General features: G+C 44.5%; 1 protein-coding gene across 3 annotated transcripts; it reads left to right on the top strand.

Annotated features, from left to right (window-relative positions):
- grm1a (glutamate receptor, metabotropic 1a) lies at positions 1-23,913 on the top strand. Of its 3 annotated transcripts, none has more exons than XM_058057177.2 (9): positions 1-97; positions 892-1,725; positions 4,090-4,339; positions 15,301-15,536; positions 16,121-16,367; positions 16,763-16,931; positions 17,544-17,670; positions 18,264-19,200; positions 21,569-23,913. In XM_058057177.2, exons 2-9 carry the CDS (start codon positions 1,023-1,025, stop codon positions 22,278-22,280), a joined length of 3,381 nt encoding a protein of 1,126 aa, XP_057913160.2. In that variant the 5' UTR covers positions 1-97; positions 892-1,022; the 3' UTR covers positions 22,281-23,913. The 3 variants fall into 3 exon arrangements, with proteins under 3 accessions (XP_057913160.2, XP_057913162.2, XP_057913161.2); XM_058057179.2 differs by having other exon boundaries at positions 21,604-21,849; XM_058057178.2 differs by lacking the exon at positions 1-97 and adding an exon at positions 477-495.
- The last annotated feature ends 1,316 nt before the right edge of the window (positions 23,914-25,229 follow it).

Raw genomic sequence — 25,229 nt, 5'->3', positions numbered from 1 at the left:
AGAGAGAGAGGGAGAGTGAGAGGTAGGGAGCGAGAGTGCAAGAGAGCAGCACCAGAAGACGAGCGAAGTAGGCACGAGACATGTCTCCAGGATTCAGGTAAGTTTCGCCGCTTTATAAAGGCACGAAATAAATATATAAATGTATTTAAATACACGGAATGTACGAATAGGGTAACAATAACACGTCAGGCACAAGTGGGCTTCGTTCTGCTGTCAAACGTGGCACGTTCTTTTCGTCTCTTCACTCGATGTTTAAATATCGCTTGTGTAGGTTTCATGGCGAAAATGATGGAAATGACAATTTCCTCCTAATGTATTTTATTTGATTTATTTTTGGGTGTTTGCTGTCCACAGTGGTGGAATCCGGGTTGCGTCTCAATTCAATGGAAGATCAACCGGCGCCTTCCACATTCAAATAGGAGGCTAGGTGTTTAGTGTCTTGCTCAAAAATACCCGGATGGAAGTCCATTGAGGACCTTAGCAAGGTGCTACGAGGTACTCAATTACGGTTTAAATTTACCCAAATTACATAAAAAAGATACAGTTCTATATTCATTGTTGCTGGAAGAGAAAAGCTATTATTTAGTTTATGTTAACTGACTCCATTTATGTGTGTTTTGTAATTAGAACAGTGTTTTTAAACAGGCAGTGCTAATTAGCACATGTGCCACATAGTCGGGCAATGTGTGAATGTGAATAGCTTATATGTCATGTGATCAACTGTCCAATCCGTGTCGTACCCCTCCTCCCGCCCCAAAGTCACTTGGGTTAGGCTCCATCTCATCTCATTTCATCTCATAACAGAGCAGAGTCCACCTACCGAGACCCTCAGTTGCACTTCCCTCTAGTTTAAATGACACATCTAATTGCTTTGTGTTCTACTTCCTGTAGGTGCGCGTGCACGTGGCCCAGGTGCGGCGCTCACAGGTCGCTGGGATAAACGTGCACGTGACAGCAGCTGGTATGCACGCACACTTGACTTGTCTAGGGCGACGTGGCTCCACGACAAGGCAAGCGTAAAGATGGGTTCGCTCGGCTTGCTCCTGCTTCCCACCCTGCTCTCCCGCCTCCTGCTCCTCTCTCACGGCATCGGCATCCACGAGCGCGCTGCTGTCCCACGCGCCGTGTCCCGCTCGGTGGCCCGGATGGACGGAGACGTGATCATCGGCGCTCTCTTCTCCGTGCATCACCAGCCGTCTGCAGAGAAGGTGGCCGAGAGGAAGTGCGGGGACGTCCGTGAGCAGTACGGCATCCAGCGAGTGGAGGCCATGTTCCACACTTTGGACCGCATCAACGCAGATCAGAACCTGCTCCCCAACATCAGCCTGGGTTGCGAGATCCGGGACTCCTGCTGGCACTCCTCAGTGGCCCTGGAGCAGAGCATCGAGTTCATCCGGGACTCGCTCATCTCCATCAGGGACGACAAAGACGGCTCCAAGTGGTGCGTTGACGGCACGCACTCCAACCAGCCGCCGCCGACCAAGAAGCCCATTGCTGGGGTGATCGGACCCGGGTCCAGCTCTGTGGCCATTCAGGTGCAGAATCTTCTGCAGCTCTTCAACATCCCGCAGATCGCCTACTCCGCCACCAGCATCGACCTGAGCGACAAGACTCTGTTCAAGTACTTCCTGAGGGTCGTGCCCTCTGACACCCTGCAGGCCCGAGCCATGCTGGATATTGTGCAGCACTACAACTGGACCTACGTGTCTGCGGTGCACACTGAAGGTAAGCCCTAAGATGTACCTGTACCCAGCATTAGCCCATCCTGCATGCAGAGCCCAAACAAAGCAGACCATCTGAATGTGTGCTTTTATTTCAAAAACTTTATTTATACCGCATTAACTCCCCAACCCTCGTTTCAGGACACTTTTCCATAAGAATAGGATCACTCTCCTCATGGAGACCAACCAGTCGGGTTACCATGGTGATAGAAAAACTTCCCTTACCGGAAAAAACACTTCTTGTGGGTCCGCCATTTGCCTCAACCAATTGGGGAGAAGCGCTGGTGGGATGATTAAGAATGAGACTCGTAGCGTTACCAACTGGGATCAGTCTGGCACAAGAATGAAGTCATATTTGAGGAGGGGGTGGGGGGGGTCAGAATATTATGATTTGGAAGTAAAGACAGTAGTTACATTTAGTGTAAGAAAATAGTGACGTAATGTTGACGACGCAGACTTGAAATATTCTGAGAAAAGTTACAAAAAAGTTAGTTAGTAATTAATTTCAATCACTATTTAATTAATTTTATTATTAATTAATTAATCAAACTAATATTTGGACTTTATTCTCCATGATGTTATGTTCATATTACTGTTCATAGACCCTGACGCTCCTTCATAGTAACCATGTCCAAGAACATTGGCTCACTCTCCTTTTGGCAAATTGCTCATTTGTTCAGCCTAACAGCCAAAAGAGTGTGAGGTACTGTGAGGTGAATTGTCCCTGTTGTTGTGCAGTACTCTTAGTACTAACTAGGGGGCGTCAGCTCTCTCAACCTTTACTGTTTCTGTTAATATTTGAGTTGCCAAATTCACACATATTGTTAGAATAATACATCAATGAAGAATAAACATGTTTATCTTATAGGGTTTGTTGCTTGTGCACGCTTATAATTACGCTTTGGTGTCATGAGCGTCAATAATAATGAAGCCTTTCTAAGTCTTCCTCTTTAGAGAGAAATTATAAATGCAGCTCGTCGTCATGGCAACAGCTCGGCCTGCGAAATTGCATAAACTACCTGTGTACTGTGGTGTCAAGCAATGTGTGGCGCAGGTTGTCAACTGGGCCGTCCGCTAATGCGCCCGCCGGAAACCTGACTCAGACAACGGCGAGAACGGTCTGGGTCAAATAATTGGATGTAAATATTTGCATCCACTAGTGGCGGGAGGGGGAATTAAATGAGGCAATTAAATCACTGTGAATGAGCTGTTTAAGCAAATTCTTTTATCATTGTTGTAAATTACCTGAGGGCAGAACCACACTGAGGCAACAGTGCTTACACATGCATTCATCTTCACAGATTTACACACGCACCGCTGATTGGATATGTGTGTGTTGTAATCCAGCACTACAAGCTTTATGGACAATCCAGCCTGTGACACACAGGGCAAGCTAGCCACGGTGGACGTGGAAGATTTAGACGCAAACAGCTTTGCGGGGGCTCTTGATTGCGATGGAAGACGAGAAGAGCTCGCTCAGCCCCTCTTCTCGCCTTTGATTGCAATTATTTGCCAGTCATTATCAGGGATCAGTCAGGGCTCTAACCACTGCTGGGTGCACTTAGGGGTGTATATCGGTCAATTTCTCTTCTTTTAAGTAGTCATGGGTGTTTGACTACGTTTATAAATTGTTTCCACTTGGGCATCATACAGAAAAATGTAGAATTCTTAATGTATTTTTAAAGGGGACCTATTATGCTCATTCTTGGACATTTGTATTGAGATGTGGACTCCTATAGAGCAGCTGCACAAGATAACCCGCTTAGAAAGCTTTCTAGAGCTTCCAGAATCTGCACATACACCAGCTGTATTCCCACGACCCGCCCACTCCCAAGACAAAACAGTTTAGCAGAGCGGGAAGGAGAGCACCCGGCCTACAGCTTGTAACCGGACATGCCCATATAAGGAAGTCCAGGTCACTGTGATGTCACAAGGAGTCAGTGTTAGAAAAAACTCAAGCAAAACCAAGCATCCAGAGCCATCTCACACTTCTTTCAGGGCTAATTTCCAAATACGCAAACCTCATTATCTGAAACTCTGTTGCCGTTTAACATGAGAATACAACATTCTAACAACATTTGTAGGTCAGAAAAGTGAAAAAAGCACAATAGGTCCCCTATAATGTTATTAGAGCCCCGTAAGCATGAAATAACATCCCCATAGTCACCTGTACACTCCTATTATTAATTGATCCCACCACATTGGGCAACTCTGATGCTGCAGGGACTCCAGACGGCCGCAAATATAAAACTAACAATGCACATAATACGACGCAACAATTGTTCTGATCTCCTGTTTCTATGGTAGTGTCAACTGCCAACAAACAGTTGGCATCCTGTAAAGTCATCCTTTCCCTTGTCCCCCACAGGGAACTATGGCGAGAGCGGGATGGAGGCCTTTAAGGAGCTGGCCTCTCAGGAAGGCTTGTGCATCGCCCACTCAGACAAAATCTACAGCAACGCCGGCGAGAAGCAGTTTGATCGCCTTCTCAGGAAGCTCCGCGAGCGCCTGCCCAAAGCTCGAGTGGTGGTGTGCTTCTGCGAGGGCATGACCGTCCGTGGGCTCCTCATGGCCATGCGGCGATTGGGGGTGTACGGGGAGTTCCTCCTGGTGGGCAGGTACGCTCCCTTCCTTTGAATTGATAGTTGTGGATCCATGAGTGGTGGGAGATGCTGGTGGAAAATGCTGCTGTGCGCCTGATGTGCACGTCTCCACGGCAACACAGACACCACAGAAATGGAAAGAAATGTTCTGCAGTGATGAATAATTGCTCTTTCCATCCAGAGTGAAAGAATACCTCCAGTCCATTCTCCCCTCATTTCCATTATCAGTCCTCCTGGTGCAAGAAAGAAGCATACGTAACCTTGATGTTACCGTTTAGTTCTTTCTTCATGGAAAGACAATCACATCTGAGAGAACATTTGTACAGTCGCACCTCAAATTTAGAGGCACAATTAGTCATTTTCTACCGCTTATCTTCACAAGGGTCGCGGGGGTGCGGGAGCCTATCCCAGCTGTCTTCGGGCGAGAGGCGAGGTACACCCTGGACTGGTCACCAGCCAATCACAGGGCACATATAGACAAACAACCATTCACACTCACATTCATACCTATGGACAATTTGGAGTCGCCAATTAACCTAGCATGTTTTTGGAATGTGGGAGGAAACCGGAGTACCCGGAGAAAACCCACGCACGCACGGGAGAACATGCAAACTCCAAGCAGAGACGGTCAAGGGTGGAATCGAACTCGGGTCTCCTAGCTGTGAGGCCTGCACGCTAACCACTCGGCCGTTTTTAACATTAGAGCCCTCTAAACATGAAATAACACCCCTATAGTCACATTTACTTTCGTAATCCCCAATATAGTAGACATAACCAGAGATAATAACATTCATTCATTCATTTTCTACCGCTTTTTCCTCACGAGGGTCGCGGGGGTGCTGGAGCCTATCCCAGCTGTCTTCGGGCGAGAAGCTGGGTACACCCTGGACTGGTGGCCAGCCAATCACAGGGCACATATAGACAAACAACCATTCACACTCACATTCATACCTATGGACAATTTGGAGTCACCAATTAACCTAGCATTTTTTTGGAATGTGGGAGGAAACCGGAGTACCCGGAGAAAACCCACGCATGCACGGGGATAACATGGAAACTCCACGCAGAGATGGCTGAGGGTGGAATCGAACTCCGGTCTCCTAGCTGTGAGGCCTGCGTGCTAACCACTCGTCCGTTTTTAACATTAGAGCCCTCTAAACATGAAATAACACCCCTATAGTCACATTTACTTTTGTATTCCCCAATATAGTAGACATAACCAGAGATAATAACATTCATTCATTCATTCATTCATTCATTTTCTACCGCTTTTTCCTCACAAGGGTCGCGGGGGGTGCTGGAGCCTATCCCAGCTGTCTTCAGGCGAGAAGCAGGGTACACCCTGGACTGGTGGCCAGCCAATCACAGGGCACATATAGACAAACAACCATTCACACTCACATTCATACCTATGGACAATTTGGAGTCACCAATTAACCTAGCATGTTTTTGGAATGTGGGAGGAAACCGGAGTACCCGGAGAAAACCCATGCATGCACGGGGATAACATGCAAACTCCACGCAGAGATGGCCGAGGGTGGAATCGAACTCCGGTGTCCTAGCTGTGAGGCCTCATTAGAGCCCTCTAAACATGAAATAACACCCCTATAGTCACATTTACTTTTGTATTCCCCAATATAGTAGACATAACCAGAGATAATAACATATTAGACATAAATAAGATAACACATGACCTGATCCTTGTTGTTTGTATCAGGACAGTATACTTCCTGTGGTGGCTGTATTTTAGTTCATTGAAAAGTTAGGCCAAGTATATGTACGTTAACGGTGTGGACAGGCGGTAGATACAGAACTGCTGTTATGGAGCATCACATGTCGCTGATGCTTTTTTCTAGAACATGTCCACATGGAGGGAAGAAAATGGAAGAGTCTTTATGTTGTATGTGTTATATTTAATTCATTCCCGCACGTTTAAGTCGCTGGCGGGGGGAAAGGCACTCATTCTTTTCAGATGCGGCGGGTAGCTTTTAAATTATCCATTATGATGACACTCTGGGGTTCGACATTCTCCTGCGTATCCTTCCTTAGGATCCATAGGAGTTTTTTGTGCATGGGAGTCTCCCAGTTGGTGGGTCAGAGAGAACGTCAAATGGAAATGATGGCATGCTCATATCTCTAGCGCTTCCTCAGCAGTTATGGCGTTATTGCCTACGTGAGAAATGAAAATGATTTGGGACGAGCATCCACAAGCTGTATGAAAAGTGTTTGGAGAGCTTTTTGTTTTGGTTGCTGGCTGCTAGGCCGCTTTTCAGACGAGGGCCAGGTGTGCCAGGCGCTCGACCCACTTCATCTGTGACCCGCAGACTCCACTCTGCACCACGCTTTGCAGCCACTCTGCACCAGTGAGTGTCTCTTGTCTTTCCCTCTGTGGGATGTCGTCACTCTGCGTTTCTGGATAACTCATGCTGTAGTCTTCAGGTTGAACTAAACATATCTATTACGTGGTCCTTTTCATGCTTAGCGATCAGATCAATAGACAACGTCCTGATTCCCAAAGATAAAAAATGTCTCCTACATTTTGGCTAATGATGTGTGCCTGTCCTCACAGGAAACATGACACGAATCGCTGTTTTGCCGCTTATTGCCTATTGAAGAATCGCCATCACGGTGATGGATTTTCAGCGACGCAGGGCAACAGTGTGTGCAACACTGATGCTGAGTGATGGCCGCATTCAGTAGCTGCTGTTATTCCACCATAGGGAGCAACACACCAACAAATGTCTCCCGTGAGCTCCATTGGAACATATGACACTGTATAACGTTGAAGATCTCGGCATCGCTAATAACTTGGCATTGTTAAGACACTAGGAGGAATAACACAAAGAGGAATAATGCTTTAAATGTGTATGGAAACACGGCTCCTTGTTATTCTAATAGTATCTTTACCCACAGCTGCATGATAGCACATTAAAAGCTTTGGGCTATTGGATTCCTGTAGCCAGGGAGATACAGCATGTTTATACATCCGCATACTAATTTGCAGAGTGCACGACGGAGTGTGTGCTGTGTTGTTACCAATAGCTTCATAAAATAATCTGACAACAATGCAGGCATGCTGTAAAATAACCTTTTACGCCTCCGCACAAATCCATTTGGATGGCTGATTTCTGTTACATGCCGTATACTGAATGGCTGTCTTGAAATGAGCCGTGACGGGATCACTTTGGACATATTTTGGTATTTTTCGACCACTCTCAGAAGTACCACAGCAGTGTAATGGTCAAAATCTAGCGCCATCAAAAGCTGCAAAAAAAAAAAAATTTAACTGCGTATTGTTCGATACAAGGGCCACGGTTCGGTATGCATGTATTGTTGCACCCCTACAATGAAACAGTACTAGTATGAGCCTCCACTGTCCAGTAACTCCACATTTGTTAGTGGTGGGCAAAAACATTCATTTCAGTGAACCGAATCATTACGGTTAATTCAGTAAAAAGATCCGTTCATTTCAGTCGTTTCGGTCAATTGGTTGGATCAGCCGTGTCGAGTCAGTCTGTTCACTCATGTTCACATTCCTTCCGACTCAACAGGGCAACAACACGTGATGACTAGTGGTGTATCGGTCTTGAACGAACGGGTCGAAAGAACTAGTTCTTTTCTGTGAATGGAATGAACGAGGTCACCGACAGTGTCGGTCAATCTCTCGGTCTCGGTCTTTCAGTCAGCTAACCCCACCCACCCACAGAGCGAGGCGCGAAGATAGGATAAGACAGGCAAGAATGCAGATTGTCCCGCCTTGCAAAAGGAACGGTGAACTGAATCACCAGCCAATCAAAAAAAAGCATTTGCAACTGAACGAGTATTTTTTGGCGGTGGTGACCTCGTTCATTCTGTTCACAAAAAAAACTAGTTCATTCATGACCAACACACTATAGTCCCAGTAATAGAGTTCTTATATCACATCAAACACCGTGACTTTAAGTGGTAGAAACACGAGTATAGTGAATTACAATGCTAACAAACCGTGTAGTCAGGGGAGGCAGATGATGATGAAACAATAACGATACCGTAACATCAATATGAATTTTGAATATTTTTTCTATAGAACAGTACAGTTCAAAATATATATTTAGTGGACCCGTTGTGTTTCGCAGTTGAAAGTGTACATACACCTCTGTTTGCGTGCATTTTCCGGTTAGCGCATCTTAAAATTGTTACATCGATGGAACTGTGTTACTGCCGTATTGACACTTAGCCATACCACATTGGGTAGCTGCTCGCCGCGCTATAGCGACTGGCTTTAAGTAAGGCTACATATTCGAGATACCGCTATTGCTGCTGGGTTTTTTATTGATGAGTTGGAAAAAGTTAGGTAATGCTTGAATCGGCCAAAATACACAGAAAACTTGAAGTATTACATGTTATCATGAATGTACCTGCTAAGGTGCATGAACAACAAGACTATGATGGAATGGAGTGTTTGTGTTTTAACAATGCAACATTATCCCACGTTGTGATGCTAATTATTTACTTTTCCTACTGCATATGGTGGCTATTCTTAAATGTTCCTTTCCACCTACTCAATTATCTCAGGACATTGCCAAACATACCAGCCTCGCCCTCTCTCTCGCTCTCGCTCTCTCTCCTCTCCGAAAAAGTCAATAAGCATCTACTTTTGTTATCATCGCCCTCTCCTCCTTGTACCTCAAGCAGCTGCTCCTCGACGCTTCCTCCTGAGCGCCAGCGGGTTGTGAACCCATTCGCCGGCCCGCTCGCCTTTTCCCCCTCTCCCTCTAATGCCGCTTGAAGGCTGTTATTACTAAACATCATTTGCATAAGCTGCTTTTCTGCATGTAACACTAATTTCTGTGCCTGTCTTGTGAGCAAAGGCGCAATCTGGATCTCATTTCCAGCGATTCTTCTTCTTCTTTTTGACAAACAAGTGTGCATGTGGTACCTCTGTAGAAGGTTTGACACTGTCCACCCGTGTCATTTTAGACGCTGTGGGTTGCCACCAAAGCTGTGAACTCATATTGTGCGTATTTGGCTGTCCTGTTCCATTTCCTCTAAAATAGGAGCACATGCGTTTTACTCCGGAGCTTGAATAAATGAAAGGTTGAGGGATGTTGTAGCATGACACATTTAGCTGCCTCTTTCGCTGCCATCTCCAAGGCTTTCATCTCCTCGCCCATCTCAGGAAGCGGCGCGCTGAGGATGTGGAATCGTGCCCATTGACTTTGTGGAAGCAATTTGGCAAATAGCAGAGCGTGTGCAAATAGAGACTTTATCTCCTCAACCATCATGCCAAAATAGATCTTTCCCAGACCTTGGTCCTGGCCCTAAACACACCGCTTTAAAACATCTGTAAATTGATGCTACCTGTTTTAGATATTTCACGTAATTGTGATATTTCTAGACAAATCCAGATATTGTTTTGGTCCAGTTCATTTTAGGTGTATAATAATAATAAACCATAGCATATAGTTCTCAAATAAAAACGATTTTGGGGCCCTTTGCAGTGGAACTGCAGATAAATATGTACGCTACTGAAGCGCTTGGTCGAAACGGAGCCTTTGAGTTATGTGCTCCAGTCTCCTGACACATTATCCCGTCATTCGGCTTTCATTTTTATCACTCTGCCGACTGCTACATTAGTCATGACCGTGAAGGACCGACAAGACTGCGAAAAAAACGAGGGAGGGTGTCCGTCGGATACTAAAGATAAGGCGTAAACTGCCATTTTCTCCACGCCGTCCTTCCTCTTCAAGCAATAAACATGTAAGTGTAGTCAAGCACATCCTATCAGGCTTTATTTCCTTTTCACATCGACTACGCTGTTTGTCGCCATGGAGATTTACTTTGGGCTCATGGCGGAGTTGCTTCTTGACGGCGGATCTGTCACTCAATCTGTCAGCAGGGCCACAAAAATATGGCGGCTGTGTGGGAAAACAACAACAAAGACTGTAATTATAAGATAAGGACACGTTGTTTGCCTTGGCAGTCACTTGGAAGTATTTACACCATCCCGATTGGGGACGTGTGCGCTCGTAGACTACAATAGGCTGGATGTGAATATTTATCACACGCTTCTGATGTTAATTGACAGCAATGGGAAGGAGATCTCTCCCTCTGGGCAACCGATGCCTTATATTAAAATGGCACAGAGCTTATCGTGTAACTTGTATTCAATATATACTGTATATTTACTGTAAATATGTACTGTACATCTACTTTTAGGACACCGCATCATTGGGCGTGGAATCAAATCCACCCGACGAGTAATCAATATTTCACAGCTGGCGCTTGTGATTGGTGTGAGGACTGACGATGGTCTGTTTGTTTTTCACCGCACGCATCAGCCTGTCCGCTCACCTACACGTACGCTTTTGCTGACAACTGGCGGGCCGCAGGAACGAATCCTACACTTCACAGACATCAGACCGACCCTGAAGTTTGCTCCAACTCTTTGTAGTAGATTCCTAAAAAAAAAAAACAGCGGAAAATCCTGCACTATGGACAATCATTAACAGGTGTTTTTGCAGTAGATTCTCAAAAATAGCAAAGCACCCAAGTTGTATAGGGAATATTTAACAAGTGTTTTTGCAGTAGATTCTTAAAAACAGCAGAAACCCCAGTCATGTAGATGATCATTGACTCGTGTTTCTGCATTAGATTCTTAAAAACAGCAGAGTGTTCAAGTTGCATCAAGGATATTTAGTTCATGTTTTTGCAGAGGATACTCAAAAACAGCAGAACACTCAAGTTATATGGAGGACATTTTACTGGTGATTTTGCAGTAGATTATTAAAAACAGCAGAAACCCCAGTCATGTAGATGATCATTGAGTCGTGTTTCTGCATTAGATTCTTAAAAACAGCAGAGTGTTCAAGTTGCATCAAGGATATTTAGTTCATGTTTTTGCAGAAGATACTCAAAAACAGCAGAACACTCAAGTTATATGGAGGACATTTATCTAGTGTTTTTGCAGTAGATCTTTAAAAACAACAGTGCGCAAGTTATATAGAGGATATTTTTATCAAGTGTTTTTGAAGTAGATTCCCCAAAACAGCAGATCACAGTTGACATATAGAGAACATTAACAACTGTTTTTGCTAGAGATTCCACAAAACAGTAGAAAATCCCTGTCATACAAGATCATTGCCAAGTGTTTTTGCAATAGATTATCAAAAACGCCACTTAAGATATTTAACTTGTGTTTTTGTGGTAGATTCCTAAAAACAGCAGAGAAACCCTATCATAGAAGATCAATGACAAGTGCTTTTACAGTCGATCCTTAAAAATAAAAATGTTCAAGGTATATAGAGGATATTTAACAAGAGTTTTTTGATTCCCAAAAACAGCAGAGAAACCTTGTCACAGAAGATCATTGACAAGTGTTTTTGCAGTAGATACTCAAAAACAGCAGAAGACTAACTTGTGTTTTTGCAGTAGAGCAGAGCATTCTTGTCATGTCGAGAACTTTTAACAGCTGTTTTTGTTGGAGATTCTAAAAAAGTGTAGACAATCCCTGTCATACAAGATCATTGCCTCATGTTTTTGCAATAGATTCTCAAAAACAACAGAGTGCTCAAGTCATATGGAGGATATATTTTTGCTGTTTTTTTGCATTAAATTCCGAAAAACGGCAGCACACTCCTGTCATATAGAGGATATTTAACTACTGTTTTTGCAGTTACAACAACAACAACAACAGTAGAGCGCTCCTGCCATATTGAAGATCTTTGAATAGAGTTTGGCTGAATAGCCGTGGCTAACAGTTAATCCGTTTTGCATTCTGATATTGTATATCTTTTCCTTTCCAGGTAATGCTACTGTATCCTCACTTGACTTTCTAGTGGTCTGCAGAAGGAGGGGGAAAAAATCTCCTGAAACTTTTTCCATTAACTACCTGAACTTTTATCTTAACTCTCACGCACAGCAATTAGGGAAGCTCCTTCCACTCCTACCTTTCCTCTTTTTTTTTTACAGTTACTCTTCCCATTCGTCCTCCAGGGGAAAGAGTGCATGTGATTAAATATCTGCCCTGCCAATTAATTCATGGCTTCATAAATATACAAATGATGTTCTATCCAACTGGAAGGAGGCCGGCGAGTGGTAACATCGTCAGGCTATCGGCTGTCACGGTTATAAAAGAACCCATCAACAGCTCATTTTTAAAGAGTAATGTTTCTGAAAGTTAGTAGAATATACGTTTTGCATACATTCCGCACATTTCCAGCAGAAATGGATAACTGATTTGTAATTCTGGAAATGTGTGCTGCATAACGAGGAAGAGGTGTGTTGACAGCACTGCTGCTGGCGTGTTAAGGTCAGCAATGAAGTGTAAACAATAATAATAATAATAATCAGCATCTGTTGGGATCTATTTGCCAGACATTTACTTGCATGATATCAGTCATCTTTAATCTCTTGTTGCAGGTTGCTGAGGCACCAACACCTAATCAATTGGCAATCGTCATGCTATTTCTTTTCATTTCCCGCAGTTGTACTTTGAATGTCGCTGGAAATCGGTGGTTATTAACAGTTTCGATAAAAATATTAAGTCAGGGAGAGGGGACAGAACAACAAGAGGAGAGAGGAGGAAAACAAAAGACTTCTACGGGGTAGTACAGTATACAGCAGTGTACAACATATACATGCAACATGAAATCAAGGACAGCCAGCCCCCCCCAAAAAAAATTAGATGTAGCGAGGGACAAATGTATACAAATATTAAGCATATAGAATGTTTCAGACAATATTTTTGGTTGAAAACCTAGCTGTTCATTCCAAAATATGTGATCCAATACGTTCTATTAGCACTTTGCTGACCTTACTTTGTGTCTACTTTCTCACAAACTTCAATTATCTGTGCATTATTGCCACGTATGACGAGTCATGGTCCAGAGAGAACCCCTCCTCTGAGAATAGATGATCTTTGGGCTCCTAAGAGGCAGGAATGACCTGACATTCCATTATCGGCCTGCATGCATCATGTACTCCAGAACCTTTTACTTGACCCCTTTCCTGATCCTTGATGGAATACATGGTCTTTTCTGTCAAGCACTCTTTCTCCTATCACATACAAGACTTTAGTGGACCTACAAAATAACCAGGCAAGAACGTACGATTTTTACCACAGATCGATTGACCTCTGCCTTCTCCAGTGCTCCTTGGGAAAGAGTGATAGGCACCATTAAGGTGTCACACACTGTAATGGTTTCACAATATGTGCTGAGGCGTCTATGATTGCTGGTCTTTCCGGTAGTCCCTCCCATCCCATCCCATCTCTGTATTTTAGGCCACAGAGGAATACAAACAGAATCTTCAGTCCTGTGGAGATTTCCTTTAATCTAGTTAAACAGGTGCTCCTCAGGTATTCCTACCGGGCCCCTTGATAATGCGTTGTGACGTTGCAGAGCTCTTAAGGTGACATGAAATTAGATTTTGTCCCACAATAGACCCGGTGCGCGCCCCCCCCCCCGGTGGGCCATAAGATATGATGAGCTGAGCAGTGAGTTTTTGTGATCCTGAGAGAGAGGAATGTGAGAAGACAGGATGTAATTTTTGCCGTGGAACATTGGCATGCGCATGTCTCCAGTGCATTGTGAATTATTTGTGCAAGTTTAGACTGATTTTCTTCCGCTTACCCGTGTTTGTGCCTCAAAACCAGAACCAGTTTCATGTTTTATTGAAGAGACCTTAACATCATCCCGGGGGAATTAAGTAGCAAATGGTACAAAAGTTTAGCATGGCCTTGCCTTTCATTTGGACGGAAATGTTACATTTTGATGTGAATTTCAACCATTTTAAAGGAGACCTATTATGCTTTTTCCACTTTTCTGACCTATAAGTGTTGTTAGACTGTTATATTATCGTGTTAAATGATGCCAAAGTTTCAGATAAGGAGGTTTGCGTATTTGGAAGGGAACCCTGGAAGACTTTTGGGATGGCTCTCAATAGAGTTTTGGATTGGAATGAATTAAAACAGACCAGCTAGAATAGGTGCAGATTCTGGAAGATCTACCTCTAAACTTAGTGACCTTTTAAGTGTAATAGCTGTCAAAAATAGCCTGTTCATTCATTATGTTTATAACATTTTTACCCTCATGAACACATATACTCATCATGAACAAATATTGATATTTTTGCTGACTGTATTTGTGGAGCAATGTTTTCATCTCCCATAATGGAGTCTGTGCTGTGCTGAGTGACCATACCACGCCTCAGGCTCCATGGACTGTTTCCAAGTGGGCGTCTGGGCACGTCTGGTACCTTCAGACGTGTGATTACTTTGAAGGAGATAACAGGTTCAGCAAGAATCACTAAAGGGTCTAATTCAGCTCCCATCACACGCCGGCGCTATGTATTGTCTTCTCCTCACACTCACGCTCCTTTCCCTTTGACTGACACTAATTGTAGCCAGAAAGGTCAGAGACTCTGACCTGCACATGTCTTTATCCATCACCGTGAACATCCCCGATGTGTGTGAGGTAATTGCTTCCATGGTGAGTCACACCTAATTGGTGTGTCGCTGTCAATGGTGCAGGTATTAAAGCCACAAGCCCAATTTGAGCACGGACGACAATCCCCGGAAGGGCTCAGAGTGGTTTTGTTTATCTTTAAATTTATTTCTCTCGTATCCCGTCTGCTGGTGTTTTTCATTCGTCTTTGAGGTCACCAGCAGGGTGCATGTCTAAATGAGCTTGTTAGCCTGCAAAGACAAGCCGAGATTTAGTGAAGCCACACAAACAGGAAAGGCTGTACCTTCATGCATGATTGTTGTTTGACTTTAATACATTGTCTTTATTTTAAGATCATCCATCCATCCACCCATCCTTCTTTCATCCATCTAACACGGTCAAGGAGTTGGAGCTGGTGTCTATCCCAGGTACCCCCCCGTTTGGTGGAAAGTTAATGGATCTGTGGTTCAGGTTCAAAAGATGAACTGGTGTCGCTATTTTGACCTTCCTAACAACCCGGCGTCTCCCTCTGTCTCTCCATCGGCACTGTAGTGATGGATGGGCCGACCGCTACGAAGTGGTGGAGGGCTACGAGCAGGAAGCCAAGGGAGGAATCACCATGAAGCTGCAGTCGGAGGTGGTCAAGTCCTTCGACGATTACTACCTGAAGCTGCGTCTGGACACCAACACCAGGAATCCTTGGTTCCCGGAGTTCTGGCAGTACCGCTTCCAGTGCCGCCTGCCCGGCCATCCTCAGGAGAACAAGAACTACAAGAAAGTCTGCACCGGTGAGTGGAGGCAATAAACTTTAGAAAAAGATGTCTCACTTTGGGAATGAAATACGAATGTTTGCTGAAAGAACTGGACCTCATGAATCCTTTTCCTCCCTTTCTTTGCCCTCAAAAGGTGACCATGGTAAATCTATCAAAAAATAATCAACTTTAGTACAGTAGTACCCTCTCTCTTATCATGTCATTCTTTATTCTAATTCCCAAGACCTCCAAGGTGGTAAGTGACCTTTTATTTTCCAGCCAGCTGTTTCCACACTCGTTGTCCAAGCCACACCCAGCAGGAGTTTGACCGATGCTTTGGTTAAAGCTGCATTTTAAAAAACTCTACAAGGAGAATGTTTCACCTTGCATTGTTTGAGAGCACTAAACACTGACGACGTTCACGAAGATTGCACCTTTTAATTTCCATAGAATGTGCATGCGTGTTTCTGAGCCTTGAATCCAGTGGGGGTACAAGTCCTTGTTCTTTTGGTGTGATCGTAGGGCCCTAAAAAGCCAAAGAAAAAGTTATTGGACTTTAGACCCATTAGACCTCCACCTTCTTAATCCTCCTCTTTGCATTTTTTTTAATCGTCAATCAGGAAATGAGAGCCTGCAAGAAAACTACATGCAGGACAGCAAGATGGGCTTCGTCATCAACGCCATCTACGCCATGGCCCACGGCCTCCACGACATGCACAGCGAGATGTGCCCGGGCCAGCCGGGGCTCTGCAACGCCATGGACCCCATCGACGGCAGCAAGCTTCTAGACTACCTGCTCAAGACGTCCTTCAGAGGCGTCTCGGGGGAGGATATCTACTTTGATGAAAACGGAGACACCCCCGGAAGGTAGGAAGGAATCTTTTACATAAATTGTGACTTCACGCTCCTCTCCCATGCGCACACGTGTGCGCTGATTTTGAGCTGGGAAGGATGTAATTAGTTTGGACTGGAACAGATTCAGCCGATTGTCCACAGAGGGAGCCGGCTTTCATCTCCCCTCAGTCCAACAGACAGCGTTTGACAGTCAAAAAGCTCCGGCGTGTCATTCCTTTTGTCATCTCGAGCTTTTCAGCTGCAATGAGCCCACGTCATGCTACTGGCATGGCTTCTTGGCGTGACGCTCACAGGGCCGCGGGCTCTCTTTAAGCGGCTCCAGATAAGAATCCTGCTAAGCTGTGGAATTTGTTTGTCAATGAATGACGTGTCTCTCATAGCGACCTCCCCCTTTTCCAACCCTTTAGGTATGACATCATGAATCTACAGAACGTGGACGACGGTCGCTATGACTACATCAATGTGGGATCCTGGCACGAGGGCATCCTGAACATCGACGACAACAAGCTGTGGATGAACAGCAGCGACATGGTGCGATCGGTCTGCAGCGACCCCTGCTCCAAAGGACAAATCAAGGTTCACATTATTTCACTTAACTTTGACAGTCAATGACAATAAATAATATAATAATATATAATAATATTGCAGTGCAACCCCGGGAATTGTCTTTAAGTCCATTGAAGTATAGCGTACATATTTATTTGTGGTCAAACATCATTTAATGTTATTATAAAAATGCACTTATACAATTAGAAGCACCCCCCTGCTATTCTCTGCAGTTGAGTAAATAGACTGAGTGCAGTGTAGTGGTCTAAAAATATTTGAAAGGCAAAGTGTTTTGGGAAATGCCCTGATTTTCTTCATCTACTGCTGATTGTTCGCAGTCAAGCCTTACACTAAGTTGCCCTGAGGGAGGATGCATCCTCTCCTCTGGCTGCACCCCCTCATCGCCCCCCCCCCCTTCACTTTCCTTCCTGACCCACTTATCACCCTGCTTTACATATCACAGCGCCGTTAACAGCTTCTGCGGGTGCAGAATGCAAAAAGCTACCGTCCTTGTTCTATAAACAGTATTGGGGGTGGGAGTGTGTGTGTGGGGGGGGGGGGGTATGTGAAACGTCAACTTGATGAATTAGGAATGTTTTGTCACATGCGTCGCTTGTGTGACCCGCCTCTTTTGCCTTGCAGGTGATCAGGAAGGGCGAGGTGAGCTGCTGCTGGATCTGCACCACGTGCAAGGAGAATGAGTTTGTCCAGGATGAGTTCACCTGCAAGGCCTGCGAGCTGGGTTGGTGGCCCGATGACGACTTGGCAGGTAGGAAGGACTAAACCCTCCTTTCTGCTCTTGGCCTTCATGTGACCATCACTTTGTTTTGACAGTGAGGCATTGAGCTGAGCTTCCAATTCCCGGGTGTAAAGTGCTATTTTTATGTGTCACCGCTCTATCACTCACGTTACATTCACAATTGTGTGCATTCCCAGGAAGGCAAGAATTCACACATGATGTTATTTTGCATCAAAACAATGTACTTTACTACTCCAGCTATTATCCATCAGGAAAGTTTGGGTATTGTTACCATATTATCCAATTCCAGTGATTGGGACTTGTGTTTAAACGGTAGCCAAACACGTGTTGAGCACTGCTGTTGGCGTGCTAAAGTTGCTAAAGAGCATCCAAGATGTTACCTGCAGAATATCACCTTCAAGCACCCGTTGCAGGTGGCTGAGTCTGCATTTATTTAGCACTGAAATGAGGCACTGCTAGGTACCTTTTTTTCGGTCCGCATCCGTATTCCTTTGTGTGCCCTAATCTGTTTCACTCTCTTGTGTGCGGATCTTATCGCCTGCCTCGTCGCTGCTTTCGTCTCTTTGTATTGACTCCAGCGACATCTCCTTTGTGCTTTCCAGGCTGCCAGCCTCTGCCGCTGAAGTATCTCGACTGGGCAGATGTGGAATCCATCGTCGCCGTGGTGTTCTCCTGTGTGGGCATCCTCATCACCTCCTTTGTGACGTTCATTTTCATCCAGTACCGCGACACTCCCGTCGTGAAGTCGTCCAGCCGGGAGCTCTGCTACATCATCCTGGCGGGCATCTTCCTGGGCTACATCTGTCCGTTCACGTTGATCGCCCGTCCCACCGTGGCCTCCTGCTACCTGCAGCGCCTCCTGGTGGGCCTGTCGTCGGCAATGTGCTACTCTGCGCTGGTGACCAAGACCAACCGCATCGCTCGGATCCTGGCGGGCAGCAAGAAGAAGATCTGCACCAGGAAGCCGCGCTTCATGAGCGCCTGGGCGCAGGTGATCATCGCCTTCATGCTGATCAGCGTCCAGCTGACTCTGGAGATCACGCTCATCATTCTGGAGCCGCCTGAACCCATCAAGTCGTATCCCAGCATACGTGAGGTCTACCTCATCTGCAACACCAGCAACATTGGCATGGTGGCGCCGCTGGGCTACAACGGCCTTCTCATCATGAGCTGCACCTATTACGCCTTCAAGACGCGGAACGTCCCGGCCAATTTTAACGAGGCGAAATACATCGCCTTCACCATGTACACTACCTGCATCATCTGGCTGGCCTTCGTGCCCATCTACTTTGGCTCCAACTACAAGATCATCACCACCTCCTTCTCCGTCAGCCTCAGCGTCACCGTGGCGCTGGGCTGCATGTTCACACCCAAGATGTACATTATCATTGCTAAGCCGGAGAGGAATGTCCGAAGCGCCTTCACCACCTCCGACGTGGTTCGGATGCACGTCGGCGACGGGAAGTCTGCGGCGGCCTGCGGCACCAACAGCTTCCTCAACATGTTCCGCAGGAAGAAGCCCGCATCTGGCAATGCAAAGTGAGTCTACCATTACGTCATTAACTCCATGCTAATGCTGAACACTCACATGATGCAGGAAGTTACCTTTAAACAATCATTAGCCCTTATTAACTGTACAAGACGCTTTGTAACATTTTAGCATTTCTAACTGCCAGTGGAAAAAACACAAAACGCATAATTAGTTACCCACAGGACAGCAACGTATTTGTCCTTTAAGCGCTTTAAGGTGCGGTCCCGGGCCCACCCACTGCTTGTTGAGAAGAGCAATCCAGTCATGTGATTACTCATGTCCCGGAAAACAACAAATCAGAGACACTTGTAACTTGCAAAGGTTGGATTGGTGCATCATATGAGTGTTCACGCATGCCTTTGATGGTGTGTGCATGTACTTTGAAGTGTGTACTTTTGCTGAGTAAAACACACAGCACTTAAGTCATTTGGATCCAGCAAGTAAACACTGATTTATTGACATCACGCCACATTACCAATTAGAGACACCCATTACGGAGACGCCATGTTGCGTTTGAAATGACACCCTGCATAGCAAGTAAGATATTTCCAGTAAGACTAACTCTCTTGAGATTCACAGCAAATGACAAGCAGACAGTAAGGATCTGGGCAGAGTATATGTTTTCATAATCATACTGTATCATCTGTATTGCTGTCCCCTTTAAATAAGCAGCATATCGGTTTCTCTTTCCTCTGGGTGCTGCACTGTCAACAAAGAGACACAAACAATGCACAGTAGCTGCTAGCTCGTGGAGCCTCAAATGGACGAACGTGCCACACGTGAATTGGGCAGCGCTTTTTAGAAATGAGACGTTAGCGCTCTTCTCAAGTTAGCGTCCCTCTCTGTGCCGGCCATTTTTGATGATTTTGACAGATTTTTCAAGGCACACAGAATATTGCCTTCTAGGGATTTATAAACATGGTACATACCAAAAAACAGGTTAGACTCTCATCTTTCTCCAATCTTTAGTCATCACTACTTTCAGGAAAGTATCAGTTCCCGACTAAAAAAGTGAGAGAAACATAACTTTGACACAAATGTAGAAATGTATTTCGCCAAAATATACAATAAACAACTACCCCACAACATAAACAACACCAAAAATGGTTGTTTTACATGAAAATTATTTATTTACAAATATAACACAATTTAACTATTTGGTTTGGAACCAAACTGTGTCTGCACGTAGTTCAATACTGCAAGACTCCGTGCCTTTTCACTTTCTATAGGAATGTAATAGGCCAGGTTCTTTTAAAACGGACTTCTGCCACCTTGTGGTCATTTTTTTCTGGCTTAAAACTGCACCAAACATGCGCTCTTCTATTGTGGAGTTGCATCATCACCTCTTTTTGCCTCTAGCACAAATACATCTTTGGGAGCAAGCGGTCGAGTTGAAAAACTGTATGAATGCGTCTTTTTCTGATTTAACCAAGCTACAGCAATATTGATATTGTTACAGCTAACATTAAAAACTATATCTATCTGGCAGAGTAACGCGACGCCTCGCTAGTCGCTAGTCTCAGCGTCAGTCACATCAGGACAGACGCAGTACTGGCTCTCAGTTTCGCTGCAAAGACTTATTTGCCATCAGCACATTTTACCTGAGGACTGGAGTGCAGCACGTCTTGTGCTGGAAGACACAGCCATTCCAATGAGAGCGGCCATTGTTAAGTGTCGTCACTGTATCTATGCTGGTGTTGTTGACGGAAGTGAGTATTACATGTTAGCATCAATGTATTGTTAAAGTTAATACAGACCCAGGATCAACCAGTGTGACAGATCGTGTTCGACTTTAGAGGTTCCACAGGGCTGGCTAGTTAGCTGCTTTCAAAACAAAATGACCTTTGCGTTACTTTGTGTTTTGTTCTGCTGGCTAAATGTGGTTGACACTGCAGCTCTCCAAGAAGGAGATGGACACCATGACCCCCTCACGCCCCCCCCCCCCCCCCCCGCTGCTTTTGATTTAACCTGAATTAACCTCATATTTAACTTTTCTCAGCATGAACGCCCTCTGCCCTCCCCCAACTAATCACATTAGCGCCACTCCAAGAACATTGTGCACTAAAACCACCCTGCGGCGTCCTCAGGCCGCCGCCGCCGCCACCACCACAAGAGGTGCTAGTTAGTTGAGTTAGTGCAGTGCATGCGTCCACTGGTAATGAGCACATGCGCTGGTGTTTATGAAGCCAATGGGAGGATCATAATGCTGTCATGGAACGCAGCACATTATGAATCGTCACGCGTGTGGAGGTCAAAGCTGCTAAATGTCAAGTCGCGTGTGTGTGTGGTCATGTTGGCGTGCTGCTGCTTTCTCTGCTTTTGGACGTGTGCCCGCCTTTCCCCAGATGGTAACTTGAGTCTTTGTCTCGTTCGTAGTTCTAATGGCAAGTCTGTGTCATGGTCTGAATCAGGTGCAAGACACCCTCCTCCGAGGGGAGGGAATGTGTGGCACAGACTGTCTGTGCATGTGAGGAAACAGGAAGCCGGCCTGAATCAGACGGCGGTCATCAGGCCCCTAACTAACACCCCCGACCCCCACAGTTGTGAGCCCTCCGCCCGCGACCCTGGCACAGACCCGCACCCCCCTCAAGAAACGCCACACGCCAGGCCCCCGCCCGATCCCGTGGAGGAAGACGACAAGGGGCGCCCCATCTATGCTGGCCCCGTAGAAGGGGCGCAAGGGCCAGCTTCCTACCTGCCCCCCCGCGCTCAGCGGCCCCTGGTGGAAACACACTGCTCCCACGTCCCCGCACGCATTGACCGCCCCCCTCGGGAGCCTGTCAATGAGCCTTTGAGCTCAACACAGCTTCCTTTGGCCCCAAAAGGGCGGCCGTTTGAGGAGCCCCACGAGGAGGAGCTGGACCTTTTACACGAATATATTTACGACGCCAAGGAGGAAGGGGACGTACCCCACAACATAAAGCCAACTTTGGAGGACACCCTTGCTCTTTCCCCGCCTTCCCCGTTCAGAGACTCTGTGTGTTCAGAGGAGTCTGTCCCCGGCTCCCCCACATTAGAGTCCATGCTCGGGGGTCCCCACACCGCTAACATCCTCCGAGACTTCGCACACAGCTCCTCAACACTGTGAGAAGCAGGAAAAAAAAACAAACACACTTTCCATTTTACAAGCTTTTCTTACTTCTACTTCTTTCATGTTTTGCTTGCTTGTGTTTCCAGTTAGGGCTCCAATAAAAGTCAGCACACACAACACAACAACAACAGTGCCAAACCAACGTCAGCAGCTCTCATTCTCTTGCAGCATCGTGCAAAAGTATTTGGCCACCACTAACTCTAAGTCTTACTATCACATTTCCTCACATGGTGGCGCCGCTCATTTATTTACTCAACTGCAGAGAGTGCCGGGTGTCTATTAAGGGTAAAAGGAGCAACTCTTATTTTTGCACTCTTTCACAGTCCAGTCATCATATGTGCCTATATAGTGGCTGCAGGCATTTAGTTGCTCAACTGCAGAGAGGATGAGGCATCTATTAGGGATAAGACTTTTTTTTTTATTCAGACGGAAAGCAGTTTAAAAATAATAGTAAATCATTAAGTCAAATAAATAAATACATAAAATAGTAAATAAATAAGTAAAATATATAGATTTATTGTAATATATTTTTGCGGGGCAAAAAAATAAAATAATGCAGTATATTATATAATAAATGTAATACAGTGAATGAATTGTTACCATTTTAGAGCGGAGGCCAGTATTTGAGGAAATCTGATTTTTGTAGCTTTGCTAAAAATCACACATCTAGTGGTGGCCTAGGACTTTTGCACCTTACTGTTTAAAAAAAAGTATCAATAAATAAAGGTCTATATTTGCAAAAAAAACATCAATAGAGTATAAATATATATGAATGAAATAACTCAAGAGGACTTCATTCCAGTTTTGTATTAGCTCCCAAGCAGCACAAGCCAGTCTAGAGGACATCTTTACCCGTTGTTTTGCGTTTTTTTTTTTTTTACTCTTAGACGTCACGCTGGACGCCTCATTAGAATTGAAATACAACGCAATGGTTGGGTTGAATGCTTGGTTTTGCCGTGTCGCTTGGAATCTTTCTTGGGCGCTGTATGTGGACATGACGTGCCAAATCCAACGTGTTCGTACATCCTGGCTCGGTGCTGAGCCGTGCTACCAGCACAGCACCACGAAAAGAAGCTTTTGGGGTATTTTCCTCATCTTTTATGCTGTGTCATTGTAACGCAAAAAAAAAAAACACACAAAAAAGAAAAAACACAGTACTTTGTAATACTGTTAAACCATCTCTTGTTTTTTCACACAGGTGGTATGTTTGTAATACGGATACATGTTTCTATATTTAGAATGTCAACAGTCCCAACAAAAAAAAAAACACACAAAGTTTATACATTTTGTCTTGTGTTTGCTTTTTTGGAGGGGCTAACTTTCAGACTAGCTTGTACAAGTAACCAATGACTAGTTGCTTCTTGTAATGACATATATTTACTTCTACTTTTCTCAATAAGAATGCACATGATTTCCAAGTATAAGACTATATACAGTACATAGTGCTAGTGTATTGTATTTCCAAATGTTTATCATAGTGGATTTTGTTCAATGATTTCTCTCCGATGTGAAAAAAGAATAAGAATAAAAAAATAACAGGTTGCCACCATGTTGAAGGACCATAGAAGGAAACAGGCCTTTATGTTTCAGTTGAACCAGGCTGTCCAATAAAAACAGTTTATACTGAAAAGTCACTCAACTTCCATTGGCTTGTCATTGGACACCTCATTAGGTACACCCATGCACTGGCGCAATAGGACAAAGACACCAATACACAACAATATGGTTTTGACTTACTTACTTTTATTTACTACTCTTCATCTTAAACTACGTTACTCACTAACTCCTGACATTGCTTACCTATTCTTCAACCCTAACATGAAACTACATGACTAACTACTCTTCAACTTCACATGAAACAATTGATTAACAAACTAGTCTCCGACCTTGACATTAAACTACATGACTAAATAACCCATTATTCAAACCTAATGTTCAACCACATAAATAACCACTCTACAGCTTTCACAAACTGCATGACTAACTCTTCTCCGATCTTGACATTAAACTACATGACTAAATAACCCATTATTCAAACATAATGTTCAACTACATAACTACTCTTCAGCTTTCACAAACTACATGACTAACTCGTCTCCGACCTTGACATGAAACTACATGACTAACTACATGCATGACTAACTAGTCTCCAACCCTTTCTCCGAAACTACATGGCCAACTAACTACATTAAACTATATACTAACTTTCAATTTTGACATTAAACTACATGACCAACTAACATGAAACTGCATGCCTAACTAGTCTCCAACCTGTATTTTTAAATTAGATGACCAACTAACTACTCTTCATCCTTGATATTAAACTGCATGACTTACTAGTCGTCATGACTAACTAGTCCCCAACCTTGACATTAAACTAATTCTCTTCAACTTTGACATGAAACTACATGACTAATTGGTCTACAATCTTTTTTCCTACACTACATGGCCAACTAACTACTTCCCATCCTTGTTGTTAAACTACATGACTAACTAACTTGTCTCCAACTTTTTCATGAAACTACCCGACTAACTAGTCTCCAAACTTTTTTCCCAAACTACATAGCCAACTAACTACTTTCCATCCTTGTTGTTAAACTACATGACTAACTCGTCTTCAACATTGTCATGAAACTACCCGACTAACTAGTCTACAACCTTTTTTCCCAAACTACATGGCCAACTAACTACTCTCCATCCTTGTTGTTAAACTACATGACTAACTAACTCGTCTCCAACTTTGACATGAAACTACATGACTAACTAGTCTACAACCTTTTTTCCCAAACTACATGGCCAACTAACTACTTTCCATCCTTGTTGTTAAACTACATGTCTAACTAACTCGTCTCCAACTTTGACATGAAACTACATGACTAACTAGTCTACAACCTTTTTTCCCAAACTACATGGCCAACTAACTACTTTCCATCCTTGTTGTTAAAC

Source organism: Doryrhamphus excisus, linkage group LG19, assembly GCF_037039965.1.
Source record: "Doryrhamphus excisus strain RoL-2023G ecotype Guam linkage group LG19, RoL_Dexc_Guam_v1.1, whole genome shotgun sequence".
NCBI lineage: Eukaryota > Metazoa > Chordata > Actinopteri > Syngnathiformes > Syngnathidae > Doryrhamphus > Doryrhamphus excisus.
This window is presented reverse-complemented; position numbering and strand designations above follow the sequence as displayed.